Source organism: Canis lupus, chromosome 14 (assembly GCF_003254725.2).
Source record: "Canis lupus dingo isolate Sandy chromosome 14, ASM325472v2, whole genome shotgun sequence".
Classification (NCBI taxonomy): domain Eukaryota; kingdom Metazoa; phylum Chordata; class Mammalia; order Carnivora; family Canidae; genus Canis; species Canis lupus.
The window spans coordinates 6,531,602-6,553,126 of NC_064256.1; the positions used below are offsets into that span (position 1 = coordinate 6,531,602).

The 21,525-nt window shown below is 36.6% G+C and overlaps 1 protein-coding gene across 2 annotated transcripts in view; it reads right to left on the reverse strand.

Annotated features, from left to right (window-relative positions):
• The window catches only part of KLHDC10 (kelch domain containing 10), a 61,944-nt gene that overhangs the window by 29,025 nt on the left and 11,394 nt on the right, over window positions 1-21,525 (reverse strand). Inside the window, exon 2 of one of the 2 annotated variants that reach the window (XM_025471636.3) lies at window positions 2,049-2,135. The exons of the other annotated variant lie outside the window; for it this stretch is intronic. Coding sequence (XP_025327421.1) covers window positions 2,049-2,135 — 87 coding nt within the window. The remainder of the gene's footprint in view (window positions 1-2,048; window positions 2,136-21,525) is intronic. 2 annotated transcript variants of the gene reach the window in all.

A 21,525-nucleotide genomic window follows, 5' to 3' on the forward strand; every position in this document is an offset into this window, starting at 1 on the left:
GCTGATGAGAGAACCAAAGGAGAGAGATAATGGAGAGGAGGACAGAACGCTGGAGCGGTACCCACCTCTAGTGGGGAGGAAGAAAGAAGCTAGTGAAGGAAACAGAATGAACAATCAAAGAGAAGAAGAAAACATCTAAGATTGTACAGTGAAGTAACCTAAAAGAAGAGGGAAATTTAAGAAGGTGCAGGTGGTCAACAGCATCAAACACTACAAACAGGTCAAAGAAGGCGAGAACTAAGACAAGACCACTGACGGAGAGGCAGTCACTGGTGGCTGATGATGGTGATGCTGGGTTTACTCCCGCCTCCCTCAGCACTGGCAGAAGCCACCTTCCTCAGCCATTGTTGGAGGCAGGTTAGGGCTTACAACAAAATAATCCATGGTGTCCGACTTACCTGCGCTAAGCTTTTTTCCATAATTAAAAAATTGAAAAAAAGAATACTCCAAAGAAAATAAAATCTCACCAGATATATGGTTATTTCACTACTTTGGGTGTTTTTTTTTTAAATATTTATAGTTGTACAAAACTGGTATTAAGTTCTATACCCTAATTTATAAATGTCTTAATTGTAATTAAATTTAGTTAGCCCAAGTTAGCTTTCTCATTGTAAATTAATAAATTAGCATCTTAGTTTATTTATTTATTTTTTTTATTTTTTATTTTTTTTTTAGCATCTTAGTTTATAAGTAGAAAAAAAATATTATAGATGTGCCTGCATGGCCACATATGCACAGTGGTCCTTGTCATATAATGCTAAAACTAGATCTTAATTTGTATCAAGAAAATTATTATTTATTAAGGATAACATATCACCCTAAGTATCTTATCTTGACCCATTTAGTCTAGATTTTATTCTTTCTATGCTGTGGAACATGGCTGTCAAAAATAGATTCGGTACTAGATATAGAAACATCTATAGCAGCTGCAAGACTTTTTTTTAAATAATCTTCAGTCAAAATTAGATATAGCGGGTTAAAAATAATTTAATAAAGTCTAAATCACCACATTAAGCATGCTTGTCTGACAATTTGTTATATCTAGAAAAATATTTTTTTTTTTTGGTATGGAGTATGTTTTGGTGGAAAAAAATAAGAAATAGAAGGAATGCAACATTTCTAAGAGTAAGAATTACTAGGCCAAAGGATGTCAACATTTTTAAGGCTTTCTACATCATATTGCCAAATTAAATCCAGATACGCTGTGTTAAATTTACACTTCCCTCAGTGTATGAGCTTCATATCACCATATTCTTGTCCACACTTGGTATTCTTATTTTTAGTCTTTAGCCAACCTCACAGATGAAAATGATATCTTATTTTAGTTGTCATGTTTATATAACTGTGAAAAGAAATATTTGTTCATGTTTATTGACTTTTCCTTTTTATGAATTGATTATTCATGTCTTTTTACCTATTTCTCTAGTGGGCATTTGCTTTTAAACTATTGATTTATAAGAGCTCTTTATATATTCATGATAGTAACCATTTGTTACAAATATTTCCCTTTTTAAAATTTATCTTGTTTTTTATGTTTTTTTTTTTTTTTTTTTTAAGTTTATTGAATACACTGCAAGGGAACGGCAGGCCAGACAACAAAGGAGAGATTGCTGTTATTTATGGTTTTTGACATAAGGGTGTTTTTTGTTTTGTTTTGTTGACATAAGGGGTTTTATACAGTCAAATAAACTAATCTTTATTTCTTCCTCAGAATGGTATTTAGAAAAATTCTTTCCCACACCCATGTTTTATAGATTACCCACTCAAAGTTCTTTTTCATATATTTATAGTAGAATAATACTGATTTCAGTTAGATGATTTATTTCTACCACCTAATACACATTAAGTGATTCTAACTCCCTAAAACTTGTAATTACAATTCCAACAGTGGTCAATATGAAACACAGATTTAAAATTAAGTTCTAGACTTTTCTTACTCCAATTTTAGCTGTTTAGACAATTTTTAAAAACCAGAGATTTGAGTTTAGAAAATTCAAAGTTCCCTTTAACCCATATGAAGCACAGATCTCTTGCTAGTTATCACCCACCTCTCAAAAACCTGTTAGGGATCCTTATGATGGGACAGGACTGAATGAAGCGCCTCCTAACTGGGTCCCATCGTATTTTCTTCTTACCTGTTACCACAATTATCAGCAATAAGTCAGACACATACAACACATGGCAAATAATACAGTTACTGTAGTTATAAAGACAGAAAAACAGGAAACAAAACAATACTTGAATACAGAAAGAAATGATGTAAAGTAGCATTTAACCCTGTTTTGGAAGTCAAAACAAAATTAAATTAATATATAAGCAGTGATGAAGGTATTCAACTCATCCTCAAAGAATATGAACAACATGTGCACCATTTTTCAGAATTCTGATTCAACAGAACATGCATTCAATAATCACCAATGCCATCTTGTGGCAAAAATTCACCAGTAGCTTTACAAACAGATTAGAAATTATGACATTTTAAAAAAATCAGTGAATGTCAAAAAAGGAGCTCTGGCTAAAATTAATTTGGCACAATATGGGCTCCTGTTTTCTTCCAGGTTTGGTATTCTCTTATTAGTTATATGGTTAAGAGGATAAAGCAATGGGCACCATTCTTTGAATATGAAATAAGCCGATTAAAATGCTATAATTAAAATGTTATGATGACAACCAAATAAAGCAAACATTTAGTATCTTGGCGCTTCCACTGGGGGAGAGAGAGAAAAAAAGGAAATTCAGCTCCATATTAATCCCAATTAAAACTTATTTTGTTATAGTAGAAAAATACAAGACATTATCGAACTGTTAAATGGGATAATTCTATCTCTTCCCAAAATTTTGATAGCTCCCAAAGACAGCTTTTACTGGCAATACAAATAACATTTGTATAGAGCTTAAAGTTTACAAAGAGCTTCCACACATATTACCTCAGTTGATCCTCACAACAATCCTGTATGGATTCAACAGTCATTTCATTAAGCATCTGCTATGCCATGAGCCCTAGGCTAGGCCCTAGGGTAGTACAAGAAGGACTCCTACCCTCAACAGCTTTTGGTCTTATGAGGAAGGCAGGTGTCTAAACAAATAACTATATTACAGTGAAGTAATTGCTGTAACAGTGGCCATAAAAACACTTTGAGGAAGATATTATCATCTTAATTTTACAAGTCAGGAAGCCAAAGGACAATTAAGTGACTTAATGCCTGACCCAGCATCCAAGCTGAGTCTGTCTGACTTTAAAACCTGCCTTCTTTCCACTATACTACACCACACTTACCCTGTCTTAAGTTCCTTAGAAAGTGGGTTTGGCAATTGAAAATATATTTAGATGTTCATCAGCAAGGTCTGGTTTGTTTACTGTAGTACTTTTATATAGAGATACACAAATTGTGTGTAATGAAATGGCATTACTGCTGCATATGTATTTATTATTGTAGAGAAAACAGACTCTTTGGCATATGTATTTATTATTGTAGAGAAAACAGACTCTTTGGCAAGGGGAAGAATTATTTGTTTTTGCAAAAGGGTTATTTTTTAATTGTCTAAGTCTTTTAAATCAGCAATGCCCAAATGTTGGTCCGCAGACCACTGCTAGCCCTAAGGTGAAGACTGACCAGTCCCAAACAAAAAATAAAAAATGGAAAAGGCAGTGATTTTTTTTTTTTAAGGTAAAATGTTCCATGTAAAGGCCTGTCCTTTGTTCAGAGATTAGGAATTTTTTGTTATTAAATATGCTTTATTTTATGAGATGAAGGTGCTAGGAAATAGGTAGTTGGTTTTGGTTTTATTATTCTTTCTTGGAAAAACAAAACTTACAAGCCTATGTGTAGCCCCAAAATACATTTATTTTTTAAATTACAAGTTAATGACATCCAAAAGTCTGGAGAACCACAGCTTTAAATCAATACAATTTGTGTTGATGACTCCTAAGTCCAACATTGTAAACCATACTGTCAAAGGATACATAAGATGTATAAGAAACTTCCCTTGCCCTCAAGAAGCTTATAGTCTAATTAGGGAGACAAGACAGACACATAAAACAATTAGATAGCAATACAAGACAGAATATAACAAGTGATTAGCTTAAAATTTGACATTTTTATGCATCAAAAGTGTTAAAATGTACATACCCTTTGACCCAGCTATTCCACTTCTAGGAATTTATTCCTAAAGAAACAATCACAGATGCATGGAAAGATGTATGGACAAAAATATTCACTATGATATTATTTATAATGGTAAAAAATTAGAAACACTTTTAATGTCCAATGATAGGGAGATGGTTAAGTATGCCGAGTAAACATACTTAAATATGGTCATATTCCACACACCACTAAAAAGTATATACAATAATATTTATTAACATGAGAAAACATTCACAATATATTACAAACAAAAAATCCAAGTACAAAATTGTACCAGAGTATGACACCATATTAATAAAGAAAAAAGTGCTTGAAAAATTCATGAAAAATACAGGAAGGATATATACATCAATTTTTAATTGTGGTTATCTTTGGTTGGTTATTATGAGTGATTTTTGGATTTTTTCTCCTTAATGCTGGTCTTTATTTTCCAAGCTTTCCCATTGAGTAGCATTACTTTTGGACTGGAAGAAAAATAATACCATATTATTTTATTTTTTTAAACTATGCTTAAAAAAATACTGTAAAGAAATATACCAAAGTGTTAGCAGTGGTTATGATTAGGGTTGAGGGTTATCGTCTCCTTCATATTATCCAAAAATTCCATGACATATTTTATAATGGAAAAATATAAACAAATTTAGAAGAATACTAAGGGAATAACATTGAAAATTACTGAACCAAAATTATAATTTTAAAAAATCCCTTTGATGTTTTCTCAGAGCTCTGTCAAACATCTTTGGCCTGTTTCTCTGTCAACCACCAACATAAGTCTGTCATAGGTGCAGGTTAATGTTGACTCTACAGAGGTTATTAACGAAAAGTAGGCACTGACTTCAGAACCCATGTTTTCTTCCTTCACCCAAAGATCAGAAACAGACAGAAACCAGCAACATAGCAAATATATGTGTTTCCAATTGCATATAGATATATTCCTGTTCTGCAGTTTTGTTTATTGAAGCTTTTTTATATATTCAAACTGCCAACCTTCATTTGATTGCTTCTACTCTTCAAAACAAAAACAAAAAACATGTCTTCAATGATATTAATATTTAATTTTTTGCTAATGTTGATAATTTTTTAAAAAGAAATCTCTATGCCCGACACAGAGCTCAAACTCATGAACCCAAGATCAAGAGTCATGGCTCTACTGACTGAGCCAGCCTAGCACCCCTATTTTTTGCTAATTTAAAATTTTTTCTACTTCCTACTAAATTTATTTCATTAATAATATGACATAAGCATTGACTGAAATATAATAGAGTGGTAGGCTGAGCACACTCCCCTTTCCCCAAAGCCTAGCAAATAACACAGAAGCCATTAAAAAAAAAAATCTATAATCAAAAGAAAGCAAGAAATGTCTTTAGTGGACTAATGCTATGAGGAATCACTGAAACACAAAAAACACGGTCCTATACACCCAGAGTAGAGGGCTACTGCAAATGGTCAGAGCAGCCCTTACAGTAAAATAAGCCCAAAGGCAAAAAATAGCAAGAAGAACTAAAACTTAGAGAGTTTACAGATTGGGGGGTGGCACAGAAGTTACAAAGCAAATCAGCCTGTCTCCCATTAACCTCTTTGGGTCAAGCATTATGGAATAGGGGTATTTGCTTCCAGATGGGAATAGCGGCATCAAAAAAGACAGGTAGGAACAATGAGTATAAACATTGGATCAGAGATAAGACAGAACCCTGGATGGATATTAATCCCCAGGTAGAAGAGGGGACAGATATACTAAAGAAGACTTGTAATGGGGCAGCCCCGGTGGCTTAGGAGTTTAGCGCCGCTTTCAGCCCAGGGCATGATCCTGGAGACCTGGGATTGAGTCCCACGTCGGGCTCCCTTCATGGAGACTGCTTCTCCCTCTGCTTGTGTCTCTGTTTCTCTCTCTCTCTCTAATGAATAAATAAATAAAATCTTAAAAAAAAAAAGACTTGTAATGGTACACTCTATCTCACTGCACATTTCATCTCTACCCACGATCAGTGGAGACCTACTGCAATAATAGACATAACATTCACAGGAAGGCTAACAAAGACTCTCAAATAAAGATGAATGAGCACAAAACCAAGACCCAAACATGAAAAAGAGGCATGAGTGTGACAAACAGAACAACTCACACCCAAAGAGAGTTGATAGGTTAAATGGGGTAAGACCTTAGATCAATATAACTAATATCCTCAGAGATATGCAAGATAATAATACATTTATTTTAAAAAGAAATCAACTGGAACTCTTAGAAAATAAATTTTGACCACTGAACTAAAAAACCTAACAACTGAAAAGATATAGTTAATGAGCAAACTAAATTAGTACAATGAAAGATGGAGCCAAGAAACTCAGCAGAACACAGTACAGAAGAAAAGTAGAAAGTATTTCACAAAGTTAAGATTAAAAGAATTAAGCAATCTCTAACAAAACTCCAGCTGCCTTTTTTTCCAGAAATAGACAAGCTAATTGTAAACTTCATATGGAAATTCAAGGAACCCAGAAAACCAAAGCAATCTTGAACTAAATTGGAAGATTCGCAGTTCCTGACTTCAAAACTTACTATAAAGATACAGTACTCAAAACAGTTTAGTACTGGCATACGATGGACATATACATCAATGGAACAGAATTTAGAGTCCACAGGTAAACCCAAAAATCTATGGTCAATTGACTTTTGACAAAGGTGACAAGACTACTCAATGGGGAAGAACAGTCTTTTCAACAGATGGTCCACATTCTATATCTACTAAAACTTTTAATTGTGAGTGTGAAATTAAGACATTTTTTAATGTACAAGGACACAAAAATTTTGTTTCCCTCAGACTTCTGGTGAAAGAATTACTCAACGATATATACCTGGAGTTTAAAAAATTAATCCAAAAACAATAACAAGGTATAAGAAAGGAGTAAGGAGAGAAACCAGTAAGGCCTTGAAGTTAAGTGCTAATTGGGAAAAGAACAAAATACAAAAGTTTACTAATATTTATTTTTTTAAGATTTATTTATTTATTAATGAGAGAGAGAGAGAGGCAGAGACACAGGCAGAGAGTGAAGCAGGCTACCCTCAGGGAGCCTGATGCGGGACTCTATCCCAGACACGGGATCACGCCCTGAGCCAAAGGCAGATGCCCAACCGCTGAGCCACTCAGGTGTCCCAGTTTACTAATATTTAAAACTACAATGTCAGATGGTATTGAAGGAATGATTGTGAGGGCAATAAGGTTGAGAGAAGGAAAAGCAGAATGATAAAGTCTTTGCCTTGTTCAGAAGAAAGATATAGAAAGTGATTAACTCAGATATTGATAGGAAAATACAAATTCGGTATTGTGTAAAAAGTTTAAGAGAACTAGATGGCTTCATTCCAAACGTTTAAGGAAGATATAATACTTATCTTACACAATGTTTTCAGAGAACAGAGAAACTTTTTAATGAGACTAATAGAACCTTGATATCAAAATCTGATAATGATATTAAGAATAACTACAGGTCAACATCTCTTATAAACAGGCACAAAAATTCCAAATAAAATATTACCAAGTAAAATCAAATTATATAAAAGGATAATACATCATGATCAAGTGAAATTTATTCCAAGAATTCTTTTTATTTAAATTCAGTTTGCCAACACATAGTATAACACCCAGTGCTCATCACATCATGTTATTCCAAGAATTTAAGGCTGATTTAAAACCAGTACAACTCATCACATTAGCAGAATAAAGAGAAAAACCATATGATCATCTCAATCAATGAAGAAAAGGCACTTGGTAAAATTCAATACCCAGCAAACTGGGAAAAAAAGAAACGTATGCTCACACAAAAACCCATACATAAATGTTCACTGTAGCTTCTTCAATAATAGCCAAAATCTGGAAAACACCTTCCAATGAATGAGTGGTTTAATTGTGGTATATCCATACCATGGCATAATGTTCAATATTAATGAACTACTGATCTATGTTAACAACTTGGATGGCTCCCAAGGGAATTGTGCTGAATGAAAAAAGTCAATGTCAAAAAGGTTACATATTGTAGGATTCCATTTATATAACATTCTTGAAATGACAAAATTGTAAGGATGGAAAACAGATTAGTGGTTGCCAGGGGCTTACCGGGGAGGTGGCTGTGGCTATAAAAGGATAACATGAGGAGTCACTGCAATTGATCTGTTCTGTATCTTAATTAGGTGGTCACACAAATCTACACATGTGATAGATGTACCCAGATCTCAATACAAACGTACACACAAATGAATGCGCGTAAAACTAATGAAATCAGTAAGGTCAGTGGGTGGTATCAATGTCACTTCTCGGCTGTGTTATCATACATTAGAAACAAGATGTTATCATTTGGGGAAACTAGATGAAGGGTATGTGGAGCATTCTGTATTATTTCTTACAACTGCATGTGAATCTACAGTATCTTGAAGTATAAAAACTTTTTAATGAAAAAACTTGACATGGGACAGATTACCCTCAAAATGATATATCTGAAAGAATTATATTTTTAAAGATAGAACTATTTAACATGATCTGAAAATTCTTTTTTTTTTTTTTTAAAGATTTATTTATTTATTCATGAGAGACACAAGACTGAGAGGCAGAGACAGGCAGAGGGAGAAGCAGGCTCCTTGCAGGGAGCCTGATGCAGGACTCAATCCCGAATCCTGGGATTATGACCTGAGCCGAAGGCAGGCGCCCAACTGCTGAGCCACCCAGGCATCCCAACATGATCTAAAAATTCTGATTTAGGTGGCTATGCCACATGGTATGGTCCTATTGCTTTATAGAATTCAGTGCTGTTTCAAAAGAGAAGCAAATTAATACTGTATTCAGAATCGATGCACAGTTGTGTAGATTGCTCACTTTCCAAGCACTCCATGCCAAAGGGCTAAGTGGGGCTAAAATCCAGTCTGCACTCTACTCCCCAGTGCACCCACAGGGCTATGTTTACCCAGAAGAGACATTTTTATTTATTTATTCATTTATTTAAAGTTTTTTTTTTAATATTTAAGTAATCTCTATGCCCAATGCGGGGCTTGAACTCACAACTCCAAGATTAAGAGTCACATGCTCCACCAACCAAGCCAGCCAAGTATGCCTAGAAGAGGTGTTTTTAAATAATGTGCACAATGGCACACTTTGGGCTAGTGGTGACCCACTTATTAAGTAAATCACTTTCTTTTACACTTATGAGAATTATTGAGTATCTATTCCCAGCACTTAAACACACTCATCTTTAAGTTTCTGCCTTTTGCTATTCAAAGCAAGAAGATCTGAACCCTACCTTAATTCGGTTGTGTTGGATGAATATATAGTATTCTTTAGGAGGCTTTAGTTCTGTCTCAAATCCTTTTTGAAACAAAGTGGTATATAAATCAATACAAACTAAAATATAGAGTGCTACATTGTACTGTTATGGCTTTATATATACATACATATATATAAAGAAGTGCATTCCCTTAATAACAATACCGTTCTAAGAACTCATTTAATCAGGGTGCCTGGGTGGCTCAGTTTGTTAAGCATCTGCCTTTGGGTCAGGTCATGATCCCAGGGTCCTGGAATTGAGCCTCACATCAGGCTCTCTTCTCAGCAGGGAATCTGATTCTCTCTCTCCCTTGCTCCTCCCCCTGCTTGTGCCCTCTCATGCTCTATTTCTCAAATAAATAAATAAAATCTTTAAAAAAAAAGAACTCACTTAATCTTCACCACAACTCTTTGAGGTAGGTAATACTATGATTCCCAATTACAGATAAGGAAACAAAGACAGATTAAGTAATTTTCCCAAGGTCACTTAGCTAAGCAAATGAAAAATCTGGGATTCAAATCCATACAGTTTAGATCCAAATCACTCTTTAAACATTTTTAAAAAGATTTTATTTATTTATTCATGAGAGACACAGAGAGAGGGAGGCAGAGACATAGGCAGAGGGAGAAGCTGGTTCCATGCAGGGGGCCCAATGTGGGACTCCATCCTGGGTCTCTGGGATCACGACCTAAGCCGAAGGCAGATGCTTAACCGCTGAGCCACCCAGGCGTCCTTAAACTTTTTTTTTTAATTTTTTTTTTAAGTTTTATTTATTTAAGTAATCCCTACATTCAAAGTGGGGCCCAAACTCATGACCCTGAGATCAAGAGTCAAATGTTCTACAGACTGTGCCACCCAGGTATTCCAGGGAGTCACAGTATTGAGGCAAAAGCACCTATATGTCCCTCAGCTATCAGATATGTTATATTGCCTGTTTTAACTATACCATTTACTTATTTATTTTTTAAAACATTATTTTTCTTCTAAGGTTTTTGTTTTTTAAGATTTATTTATTCATTTTAGAGAAAGAGAAAGAGAGCGCGTGCCTGAGCTGGAGGGGAAGCAGGAGAGGAAGCAGACTCCCCACTGAGCAGGGAGACCAACATAGGGCTCAATCCCAGGACCCTGGGCTCATTAACCCACTCAGCCACCCAGGTACCCCTAAGATATTTTAAGTTTTATTTATTTAAGTAATCTCTACACTCCACGTGGGGCTTGAATTCTGGACCCCGAGATCGAAGAGTCATACATTTTATCAACTAAGGCAGCTGGGTGCCCCTATTTATTTAAAACATTCTGTTTTCATCTATATTTCTGTTTATAAACCAACTCAGTTATTTTTGACACTAAGAGAGGAATAAATGGTAAGTGAATGAAAATGCTGGTTCTTGCTATCTCTGTTGCTCGACATTTCTGTTGTTCATTAAAACATGTTCATCTCCCCGGCCGCACTTCATTTTTCTTTTTTTTTTTTCCTCACATTAGTCTCTTGTTTCTTCTGACTTTACTCTTTGCTGACATTTGCAGCAAAAAGTAGGCCTATCATGCATAGGCTTCTATAAAAGTGGAGTAATCACAGGACATTGAAAGATCTTTTCAAACCTTAAGATGCTCTTTGTCATTTGGTTTATGCTATTAGTTATTCAAGCATGGGAGCCCGGGTGGCTCAGTGGTTTAGCGCTGCCTTTAGCCCAGGATGTGGTCCTGGAGACCCGGGATCAAGTCCCACATCGGGCTCCCTGCATGGAGCCTGCTGCTCCCTCTGCCTGTGTCTCTGCCTCTCTCACTGTCTCTCATGAATAAATAAATAAAATTAAAAAAAATAGTTATTCAAGCATTACTGAAGAAAAGAAAAAAGCCTTTGGTTAAGGAGTTTTGTCTTTGGGGAAGGCAGGCAGGCACAGGAGTTGTACAAGGCTCAAACTGTTCCAAAAGCTAGATGGGATATTAAAACCAGTATTCATTAAAGACTGAATGCTAAGCCATACTGTCCTTCCTTAGAAATAGTAAAAATGGGGCACCTGGATGGCTAGTCAGTTGAGTGTCTGCCTTTGGCTCAGGTCATGATCCCGGGGTCCTGGGATGGAGCCCCATTTCGGGCTCTCTGCTCAGCGGGAAACCTGCTTCTCCCTCTTCCTTTGCCCCTCTCCCTGTTCATGCTTGTGTTCTCTTTCTTTCTCTCAAATAAATAAATAAAATCTTTAAAAGAAAAAAAAAGGGGAATGCCTGGGTAGCTCAGTGGTTGAGCATCTGCCTTTGGCTCAGGGAGTGACCCAGTCTGGGGATCAAGTCCCACATCGAGCTTCCTGTGAGGAGACTGCTTCTCCCTCTGCCTGAGTCTCTGCCTCTCTGTGTCTCTCATGGATAAATAAATAAAAACTTAAAAAAAAAAAAAAAAAGGGAAGGAAGGAAGGAAGGAAGGAAGGAAGGAAGGAAGGAAGGAAGGAAGGAAGTTAAAACAAGATAGGGCTAAAAACTTTACAGATTAAAAATTAATAAAAAAGCCTAATTCAGGGCAGCCCTGGTGGTTCAGAGGTTTAGCGCCACCTTCAGCCAGGGCATGATCCTGGAGACCTGGGATCCAGTCCCACGTTGGGTTCCTGGCAGGGAGCCTGCTTCTCCCTCTGCCTGTCTCTCTCTGTCTCTCTCTTTCTCTCTGTCATGAATAAATAAATAAAATCTTAAGAAAAAAGAAAAAGCCTAATTCATAAACCTAGATTTGTGCTAGATTAAAATATTAAATTTACCAAAAAAATCTTCGGAACACTTCTGATTTAAAATAGCACCACATTCTTAATGTTTATGAATGGCTGCCAAGACTTTGAAATAAATTTTAAAATAAAAACCTCACCCTTTTGGATCAGCTTAATCTTTTGATAGAAAGAATTAACTATAAATATACCATAAACTATATGCATACTAGATGGTCTCTAAAGCTCTAAAAATTCTACAACTCTCAATGGAATCAGAAATGCTCCAAGAGTCTTGGAAATTAACTAGAGCAATAGTTCCTGAAATGTTGGACTAGCTGGCTCATTGCAAACTTATTAAAAACAATAAAAATAAAAACAAAACCAAAAGTCAAATTACCAGGTCCATCTAGGTAGGTCTGGCACATTAATTTTGGTGGGGAATCAGGTTCTATTGAGGCTAATAAAATTATTGGCTCTCTTCCCGTTTTTCCCAGAAAAATGCCTATATACTCAAAATTTTATATAAGATAGAATTCCCTAAAGACTAGCCACATATTCATGAATTGATGAACCTCAGGTTATGAAGTAAAAAAGAATTCCGACCCAGAATGTTATAAATATTTTCCAAAGGCTGGTTAAATGGAAGAAGGAATAGATTTATTCCATATTCTACAAGAAGACACAACTGGCAGAAAGTCATAAAATCTGCTGAATTTAAGGCAAGTCTTTGTAATAATTACTCAACAAACAATCTGACAGCCTTCTGCACAATATAATGGGCAGCCCATCAATCTAAAGGTCAAAATAAGTAGGCCTCTTTATTTATTTTTTTATTTTTGTTTTTGTTTTTTTTTTAGTAGGCCTCTTTAAAATAGAGATTTAGGGGATCCCTGGGTGGCGCAGCGGTTTAGCGCCTGCCTTTGGCCCAGGGCGCGATCCTGGAGACCCGGGATCGAATCCCACATCAGACTCCCGGTGCATGGAGCCTGCCTCTGCCTGTGTCTCTGCCTCTCTCTCTCGCTCTCTCTCTCTCTCTCTGTGACTATCATGAATAAATAAAAATAAAAATAAATAAATAAATAAAATAAAATAGAGATTTAGGAGCACCTGGCTGGCTCAGTCAGTAAAGCATGTGACTTCTGATCTTGGAGTCATGAGTTCAAGTCCCTAACTTATGCATAGATACTTTTTAAACAAAATTAAAATAGAGATTAAAAAAAAAAAAGATTAAAGCTATTGTGGGAAGGATTCCCATACTAGATAGAAGATAAGGTAAAATAATTTTTAAGGTCTTTTTCAATTTTAATATTTTATGGTTCTAAAGAGTTTTAGAAGAGGGGGAAAAGTAAAAAGTTAATTTTAAAACTTTTTTGGGGGATCCCTGGGTGGCGCAGCGGTTTGGCGCTTGCCTTTGGCCCAGGGCGCGATCCTGGAGACCTGGGATCAAATCCCACGTCGGGCTCCCAGTGCATGGAGCCTGCTTCTCTCTCTGCCTGTGTCTCTGCTTCTCCCTCTCTCTCTGTGTGACTATCATAAATAAATAAAAATTAAAAAATAAATAAATAAAATAAAATAAAACTTTTTTGGGGGGTGACCCCTGGGTAGCTCAGTGGTTGAGCATCTGCCTTTAGCTCAGGGCGTGATCCTGGAGTTCTGGGATTGAGTCCCACATTGGGCTCCCTGCATGGAGCCTGCTTCCACCTCTCTCTGTGTATGGCTCATGAATAAATAAAATAAAATAAAATAAAATAAAATAAAATAATATAAAATAAAATATTTTTTTAAAATTTAAATTTAAATTTAAAAAATGAGCTGAAACCAATACTGAACTGTCAACTAACTAACATGTCAACTAACTGGAATTTAAATTAAATAAATAATTAATTAAAAAATAAAAATGAATATGGCATACATCATACAACCCTAGAAATAACTTTATCATGGAATGCCTGGGTAGCTCAGCGGTTGAGCATCTGCCTTCAGCTCAGGTGGTGATCCCTCAGTCCCAGGATCAAGTTTCATACTGGGCTCCTTGCAAGGAGCCTGGTGTCCCTCTGCCTATGTCTCTGCCTGTGTCTCTCACGAATAAATAAATAAAATCTTAAAAAAAAAAAAAAATCAGCTTACTTTCTAACTAAATATTCGAATCCTAATATACTAAAATAAAGATGTACAGTAATAATCCAGAGTCAGAGTACATGACTTGGTGTTTTCTGGGTTTCCTACACTCTAACAGAGTATGATCTCTCTTCCTAAAAACATCCTTGAGGGAGAGAGAGAAAGACTATGTATTGGGTGAGTGTAGATACAAGAGACTAAATATAAAAAACAGATTTTTTAAATCAATACACTCTGATAATGCCTGATGAACTAAAATTTTGCAACCTCCCTCCTTTAAGGAGCACCAAAGATAGGCAGCTCTTTAGAGACACAAAACCCTCCCTATTTCTGCAAGTGAAACTAAGGAACCAAGCAGAAGGAAATTTGCATATTCTAATCGTTAAATGACCATATCTAGAAATATCACTTATTACTTGATTCTGTTTCCTGATTACAATTAGAAAAGTAATCAATTTTAAAGTGAAGACACAACTGTTCTTCATGAACTCACTTTCCCGTCTCTCAGGTCATCATTTTCTGTTGGCAAGTGCAATGTATTCAAAGAAAATACCTAGACATGACCAAGGGCAATAAAAGCTTGTGTTGGATCAAATCTGGCAAAAAAGCAACAAAATATTCATGAAATAGCAAATTTCTAATGTCTGCTACCTAATCTAAAACTGTTTTTAGGGGAACCTGGGAGGCTCAGCCAGTTGGGTGACCGACTCTTGATTTCAGCTCGTCATGATCTCAGGGTCATGAGATGAAGCCCCATGTCAGGCTCCATGCTGAGCATGGAGTCTGCCTGGGATTCTCCTTCTGTTCCTCCCTGCTCAAACATACGTGCACTCTCTCTCTCTCTCTAAAATAAATTATTTTAAAACCTGTTTTTAAGGGGATCCCTGGGTGGCGCAGCGGTTTGGCGCTTGCCTTTGGCCCAGGGCGCAATCCTGGAGACCCGGGATCGAGTCCCACATCGGGCTCCCGGTGCATGGAGCCTGCTTCTCCCTCTGCCTGTGTCTCTGCCTCTCTCTCTCTTTCTCTCTGTGACTATCATAAATAAATAAAAATTAAAAAAAAAAAAAAAACCTGTTTTTAAAAGCTTAATAGTTAAAATCAAGTTATTTTGAAACATTGGTAACAATCCTGTTATGTAGCAAGTAGACAAGCAATAAGAAAAACTTAAATGCAAAAGTAAAAAATATCAGATATGAATACAGCCAAAGTAGACATGACTGCTAGTAAGATACCTGCATGAAGCATTATATTAAAAAATAACAGCTATTCTAAAAAAACTCAGCTATTCTTTACTCAGAAATAAAAATTTCAAAAGATACCATTTCACAAGAACATTTCCATTGTAGCATTTTTTCCATAAATGCAGTTTAAGTTTCATATTTAAAATCAAAATTGAACATAAAAAATTTTATGTAGCTTTAAAAAGTTATTTTTCTTCCCAAATGGTTTTCTCAATGTTTAGTTTTATATATGTATGTGTATTTAAAACTAAATATGTTACTTCTTTCTAAAGTACTCAGTCTGGAGTGCACTTGAAAAATTCCATATTCCTGGAATGTTTGGGTAGCTTTGTCAGTTAAGTGGCCAACTCTTGGTTTTGGTCCAGATCGTGATCTCAGGGTCCTTGGATGGAGCCCCACATTCAGCTCCATGCTCAGTGGGGAGTCTGCTTGAGATTCTCTCTCCCTCTCCCTCTCCCCCTCCCCCTGTTCTCTATTTCTCTTGAAAATAATTTTTAAAATAAAAATAAATAAGATTGTATGAATTTATTCATGAGAGACACAGAGAGGCAGAGACATAGGCAGAGGGAGAAGCAGGCTCCCTGAGTCAGGAGCCTGATGTGGGACTCAATCCCTGGACCCCAGGATCATGCCCTGAGCCGAAGGCAGGCTCTCAACCACTGAGCCACCCAGGCATCCTGAAAATAAATAAACAAACAAATAAATAAATAAGAAAGAACGAAAAGAAAGAAAGAAATTCCATATTCCTGCATGAGGTTTGTGTGTTTGTGTGTTTTAAGGAATTTGTCTTATGTGACACCACGATGCTTGTGGTTGGCATTTTCTGATCAATTACACAACTGATTCAAATTCATTGAGTTGACAGTTTGTTGATGAAACCATATGGCAGGAGCTACTGTGGGTAAAAAGGGAAATAACTCAAAGAAAAGCACCATTCAACTCCAAAGACTATTTATCTCATTTTTTTGCGAGTCATCACACTTCTAATTTCATTACCTAGTCTTATAAACAACTCAATGCTCGGTAGTATCTTAGATAAACCTTGGAGTAAATTCACTGACAGTATAGTGAATATGAAAAGGAAGAACATAGGTTGAATTCTAAATGCAGCAAGAAGCCACTGAAAGATTCTGATCTGAGAAACACACCCCAAATAACCATAGTTGTGCTTTAGGAAGATTAATATTGTTTCAGTATATAGAGTAGAATAGGAGAGGAGACTAGAAAGGACAAAAACATTATTAGTATAGTACAGTCTAAGCAGTGAAGGCTATAACTGAGGAGAATAGGCAGCAAGGAACACAGCACAGGGTTACAAGCATGGACTTTAGAACCACACTGCCTGTTCCAAATCTAAGCTCTGTCCCTTGCTACTAATGGCCTTAGACAAGATTTTCACTCTGGGCCTTAGCTTCCTTCTCTGTAAAAAGGGAACATCAATAGTACTTATTCTTCACTGGGTTAGGTTTATAAAAGTTCCTGGCTAATAGTATTATTATGGGGATAAAACATAAAGACTCACAAACAAGGTGGATGGGAAACTGAGTAAAAATACAGGGATAAATACAAGTGCGAGTTTTTAATGGGGTAATTTGAAGAAAGTTTTTAAAAAGACACTAAATGGGCAAGTTGGCAATATTTATCACTAGGCAATGCAGCAATGTTTTCAAATAGTGGAAGACCAGGAGCAATCTAGGTATCTATTCAATGGATGGTATATTATTGTTCATCCATATAACACAATACTTTCAGCCGTGAAGAAGAATCAGATCAATCTAAATATGGTAACACAGAACTATTCCCAAAATACATTTTTAGTTTAAAAAAAAAAAAGGATAGGTGCAGAAAGAATACTTTATGTTGTACTCTAATTGCTTAAAAATAAAGATAACATGCATCTGTATGCATATATATGCAAACTCTATTTCTGGAAAGATACACCAGAAATACTAACAGATGATACTTCTGGGGAGAGTCTAGGGAAATAGGGATCTAGGGCAGAAGGGACACTTTGTCCCCTTTGTATACTATTTGATTTTACCATATTTATGTAGAGTTCTTCAGTTAAAAAATTCATGAAAAATATGAGGGGATAGGATGGGATGAGTTCAATAACAGGAAATCATCTTTACATATTTAGCTGAACATAAATTTTATGTGTTCTACAAGCTTGCCCTGTATAGATAACTAGTAACAGTCTAATGATCTGAGGGTTCAAAACCACTAAAGACTTCTTTTAAAAAGGCCTTAAAAATAGTTTAGGGAGAAAAAAACAAAGTGCTTCTTAAAAAGTATAGAGGCTATTAAAAGTTAGGCTGCATTTCAACATTCTAAATTTATATGCCAGTTTGTGGTATGAAACTGAGCATTTTTTTTCCATGTTCTAGTTAATAGGTCCCTAGGCCAGCCCACAAAAGCCTACTCTACCAACAATAAAAACTATAGTACTGTAGTAATAGTATTACAGAGTCAACCATTTTAGAGTCTTGGACAAGGTGACCTCTGCCTCCTTCTGGAAACACTCTCTTCTCTTGTCTTCTGTGAAATCAAGTAGTCCTGGTTTTCCTCTTAATTTATTGACCTCCTTTGCTTGCTTCTCCTTTCCCTCTCACCTTCAAGTCACAGTCTTCTGCCCTTATTTTTCTTTAATCCTCCTTGGTGATCTCATCCAGCCCAGAGGCTTTTAAATACCATCTGTATGCTAATAATTCCAAAACTTGCATTTTGAGCCACTACCTTTCCTTGAGTTTAATTTATATATGAAGATTGTCACCCTATATCCTCACTTGGAGGTCAAGTAGGCGTCTTATGCTTAACATAATCAAAACAGAACTCTAGATTTACCTCCACAATCCTTCTCCTTCCAGTGTGTCCCATCTCATTTCATGACACCATTATCCATCCAATTACTTAAGACAAAAGCATATGAGTCATCTTGATTCCTCTCTTTCCTTCATACCTCACAATAAACTCTGTTAATGCTACTTTCAAAATACGTCTCATATTAAATCACTTCTCACCACCTATACCACTGTACTCTAGTCCAGACTGCCATCATCCTTTGAGAAGACTACAGCAAGTCTTCCAAATGGCTTTTATGCTTCACTTCTACCGATTCTCATACTCCATTCTCCATCCAGTAGGTAAAAAAAGAGCTTTAAAAAAATGTAAATCACTGGGCTGGCTCAGTTGGTTTAGCATCTGGTTCTTGATTTCAGCTCAGGTTGTGATCTCAAATTCGTGAGATGAGCCCCTTGTTGGGCTCCATGCTTAGTGGGGAGTCTACCGGAGATTCTTTCCCTCTGTCCCTCCCCTCACTTGTGCACATCCATGTGCAGTCTCTCTCAAATCAATAAACAAATCTTTAAAAGAATGTCTGTCATTGACTTAAGTTTTGCTTAGCCTAATACTGTCTAGCTCCATCCATGTTGCTGCAAATGCCAAGGTTTCATTCTTTTTGTTATGGCTGAGTAATATCCCAGTGTCGTGTGTGTGTATGTGTGTGTGTGTGTGTATGCACGTGCACACACACACGCAGGGCACACTGGGCTATTAAGTAACTCAGGGATACACAAATACCATATGATTTCACTCATATGTGGAATTTAAGAAACAAACAAGCAAAGGGGAAAAAAGAAAGAGAGAGGGGCAAACCAAGAACACTCTTAACTATAGAGAACAAACTGATGGTAGAGGGAGGTAGGTGGAGGGATTGGGGAGGTAAGGGTTGGAGATTAAAGAAGGCACTTGTGACCAGCACCGGGTGAGGTACAAAAGTGTTGAATCACCTGAAACTAATATTACACTGTATTTTAACTAACTAGAATTTAAATAAAAACATCTTAAAAATATAAATTACATCATATCGCTCCCCTGCTTAAAACTGTCCAATAGGGCAGCCTGGGTGGCTAGGCAGTTTAGCACCACCTTTGGCCCCGGGGTGTGATCCTGGAGTCCCGGGATCGAGTCCCACTTCAGGCTCCTTGCATGGAGCCTGCTTCTCCCTCTGCCTTTGTCTCTGCCCCCCTCTCTCTCTGTCTCTGTCTCTGTCTCTCTCTGTCTCTCATGAATGAATAAATAAAATCTTAAAAAAAAAAAACTGTCCAATAGCTCCCTTCACCATTAGAATAAAGAAAGGTCACAAATTCAGTTTCAGACATGCTGAACTTGAGGGGGTATAAGGATGTAAGTTGAGACATCAAGAGACCAAGTATATGGCCCTCAAGAAAGATTTGGGCAGGGGAAGTTACAAAGTGGCCTTATTTATTGGCATATGGATAGAAATTGAAAACCAAAGATTTGGAAGAGAATACTTAAAATTTAAATTGAAATAAAGAAGGGTGGCGGCATAGACTTGAGAACTCACGTTAAGGCCCGGGAGAAAAGGAAGAGTTGACAAAGAAGACTGAGTGTGAGAGACTAGACTCACAAAAAAGAAAACTAGACCCAATATTTCGGAAGCTGAGGAAAAAGGAGGTTTTAAAATGAAGAGAAGGGCACCTGGGTGGCTCAGACGGTTAAGCAGCCAACTCTTGATTTTGGCTCAGGCCATAATCTCAGGGTCGTGGGATAGAGCCCCGTGAGCCCCACTCAGCAGGGAACCTGCTTCTCTCCCTCTCTCTCCTTCTCCCTCTACCCCACCTCCCCTTGCCTGCATGCTTGCTCTCTCTAAAATAAACAAACAAAACTTTAATAAAATAAAACGAAGAGAGATCAAGTAAGATGGTGATTGAAAAACATCATTTAGTTTGACAACAGATGTCATTTGTGAAATTAGCAAAACCAACTTCAAAGAGGTGATGAGGAGGTATGGCGATGAGACAGCAACTCTAGCCAATGTCTTCACAAAGCTAGCTATAAAAGGAAAAGGAGAGATTAGAAGAGATAAAACCTAAAGCTCAAAGACTATAGGAATGACTTGATGGAGAGAAAAAGGGTGAAGACACAGGACAGAGAAATTATAATAATGTAAATTTTCTGAATAGGCAGGAAGGCATAGAACCAAGGCACAGACAGAAGAATGCTACAACTATTTCTGATAATATTCAACATAAAATATACTTGGGATAAAAAAAAATATTTAGAAAAGCCATACAAAAATTATATGTGCTAAGGGCACCTGGGTGGCTCAGTTGGTTAAGTGTCTGCCTTCAGCTCAGTTCCTGATGGTCCTGGGATCGAGCCCCACATCAGGCTCCCTCCTCAGTGGGGAATCTGCCCTCCCCTCCCAACTCATGCATACTCTCTCCCTCTAATAAATAAATAAAATCTTTTAAAGAAATTGTATGTGCTAAATTCCTTAGTTAAAAAAAAAAAGGATTTTAGACTATGTAATGTAAAATAAGTCTCTTGCATGAATAACTGCAGATGTTGATAATTACTCAGTCAATAAACATTTACTAAAAGCCTACTAAAAGTTGGACAGCATTCTAGTCTCTGTAGAATATGGTAAAGAAAAAACTTATTTTTGTCTTTAAGAAACCCACACTTTTTTTTTTAATGACTTTATTTATTTATTCATGAGAGACACACACAGAGAGGCAGAGACACAGACAGAGGGAGAAGCAGGCTCCATGCGGGGAGCCCAATGTGGGACTTGATCCCAGGACCCTGGGATCACGCCCTGAGCCAAAAGCAGACGCTCGACCACGAGCCACCCAGGTACCCCAAAGAACACACACTTAGTAAGTAGATAAGTTGAGAAGCAAACAATTGCAATTCAGTATATCTAAGTACTATGACCATTTGTGTATATGTACACAAAGGACCGTGGTGGCACATAGAAGAAGTAGATGAGCATAGGCTTTGAAGTCCAACAGACTGGTCTGAATCTGAACTCTGACATTAATTAGCTATAGAACTTTAGGCAAGTAATGTAGTTTCTCATTAAGCCTCAGTTCCTCATCAGAGAAGAGGATGCAAAAGTTACTTACCTCACAAGGTTATGAGGAGAAAGAAGTTAATGGTTGTAAAACACCTTGAACAGGGCCAGATACATTGTAACTAATCTGTACAAGTAACCATTAA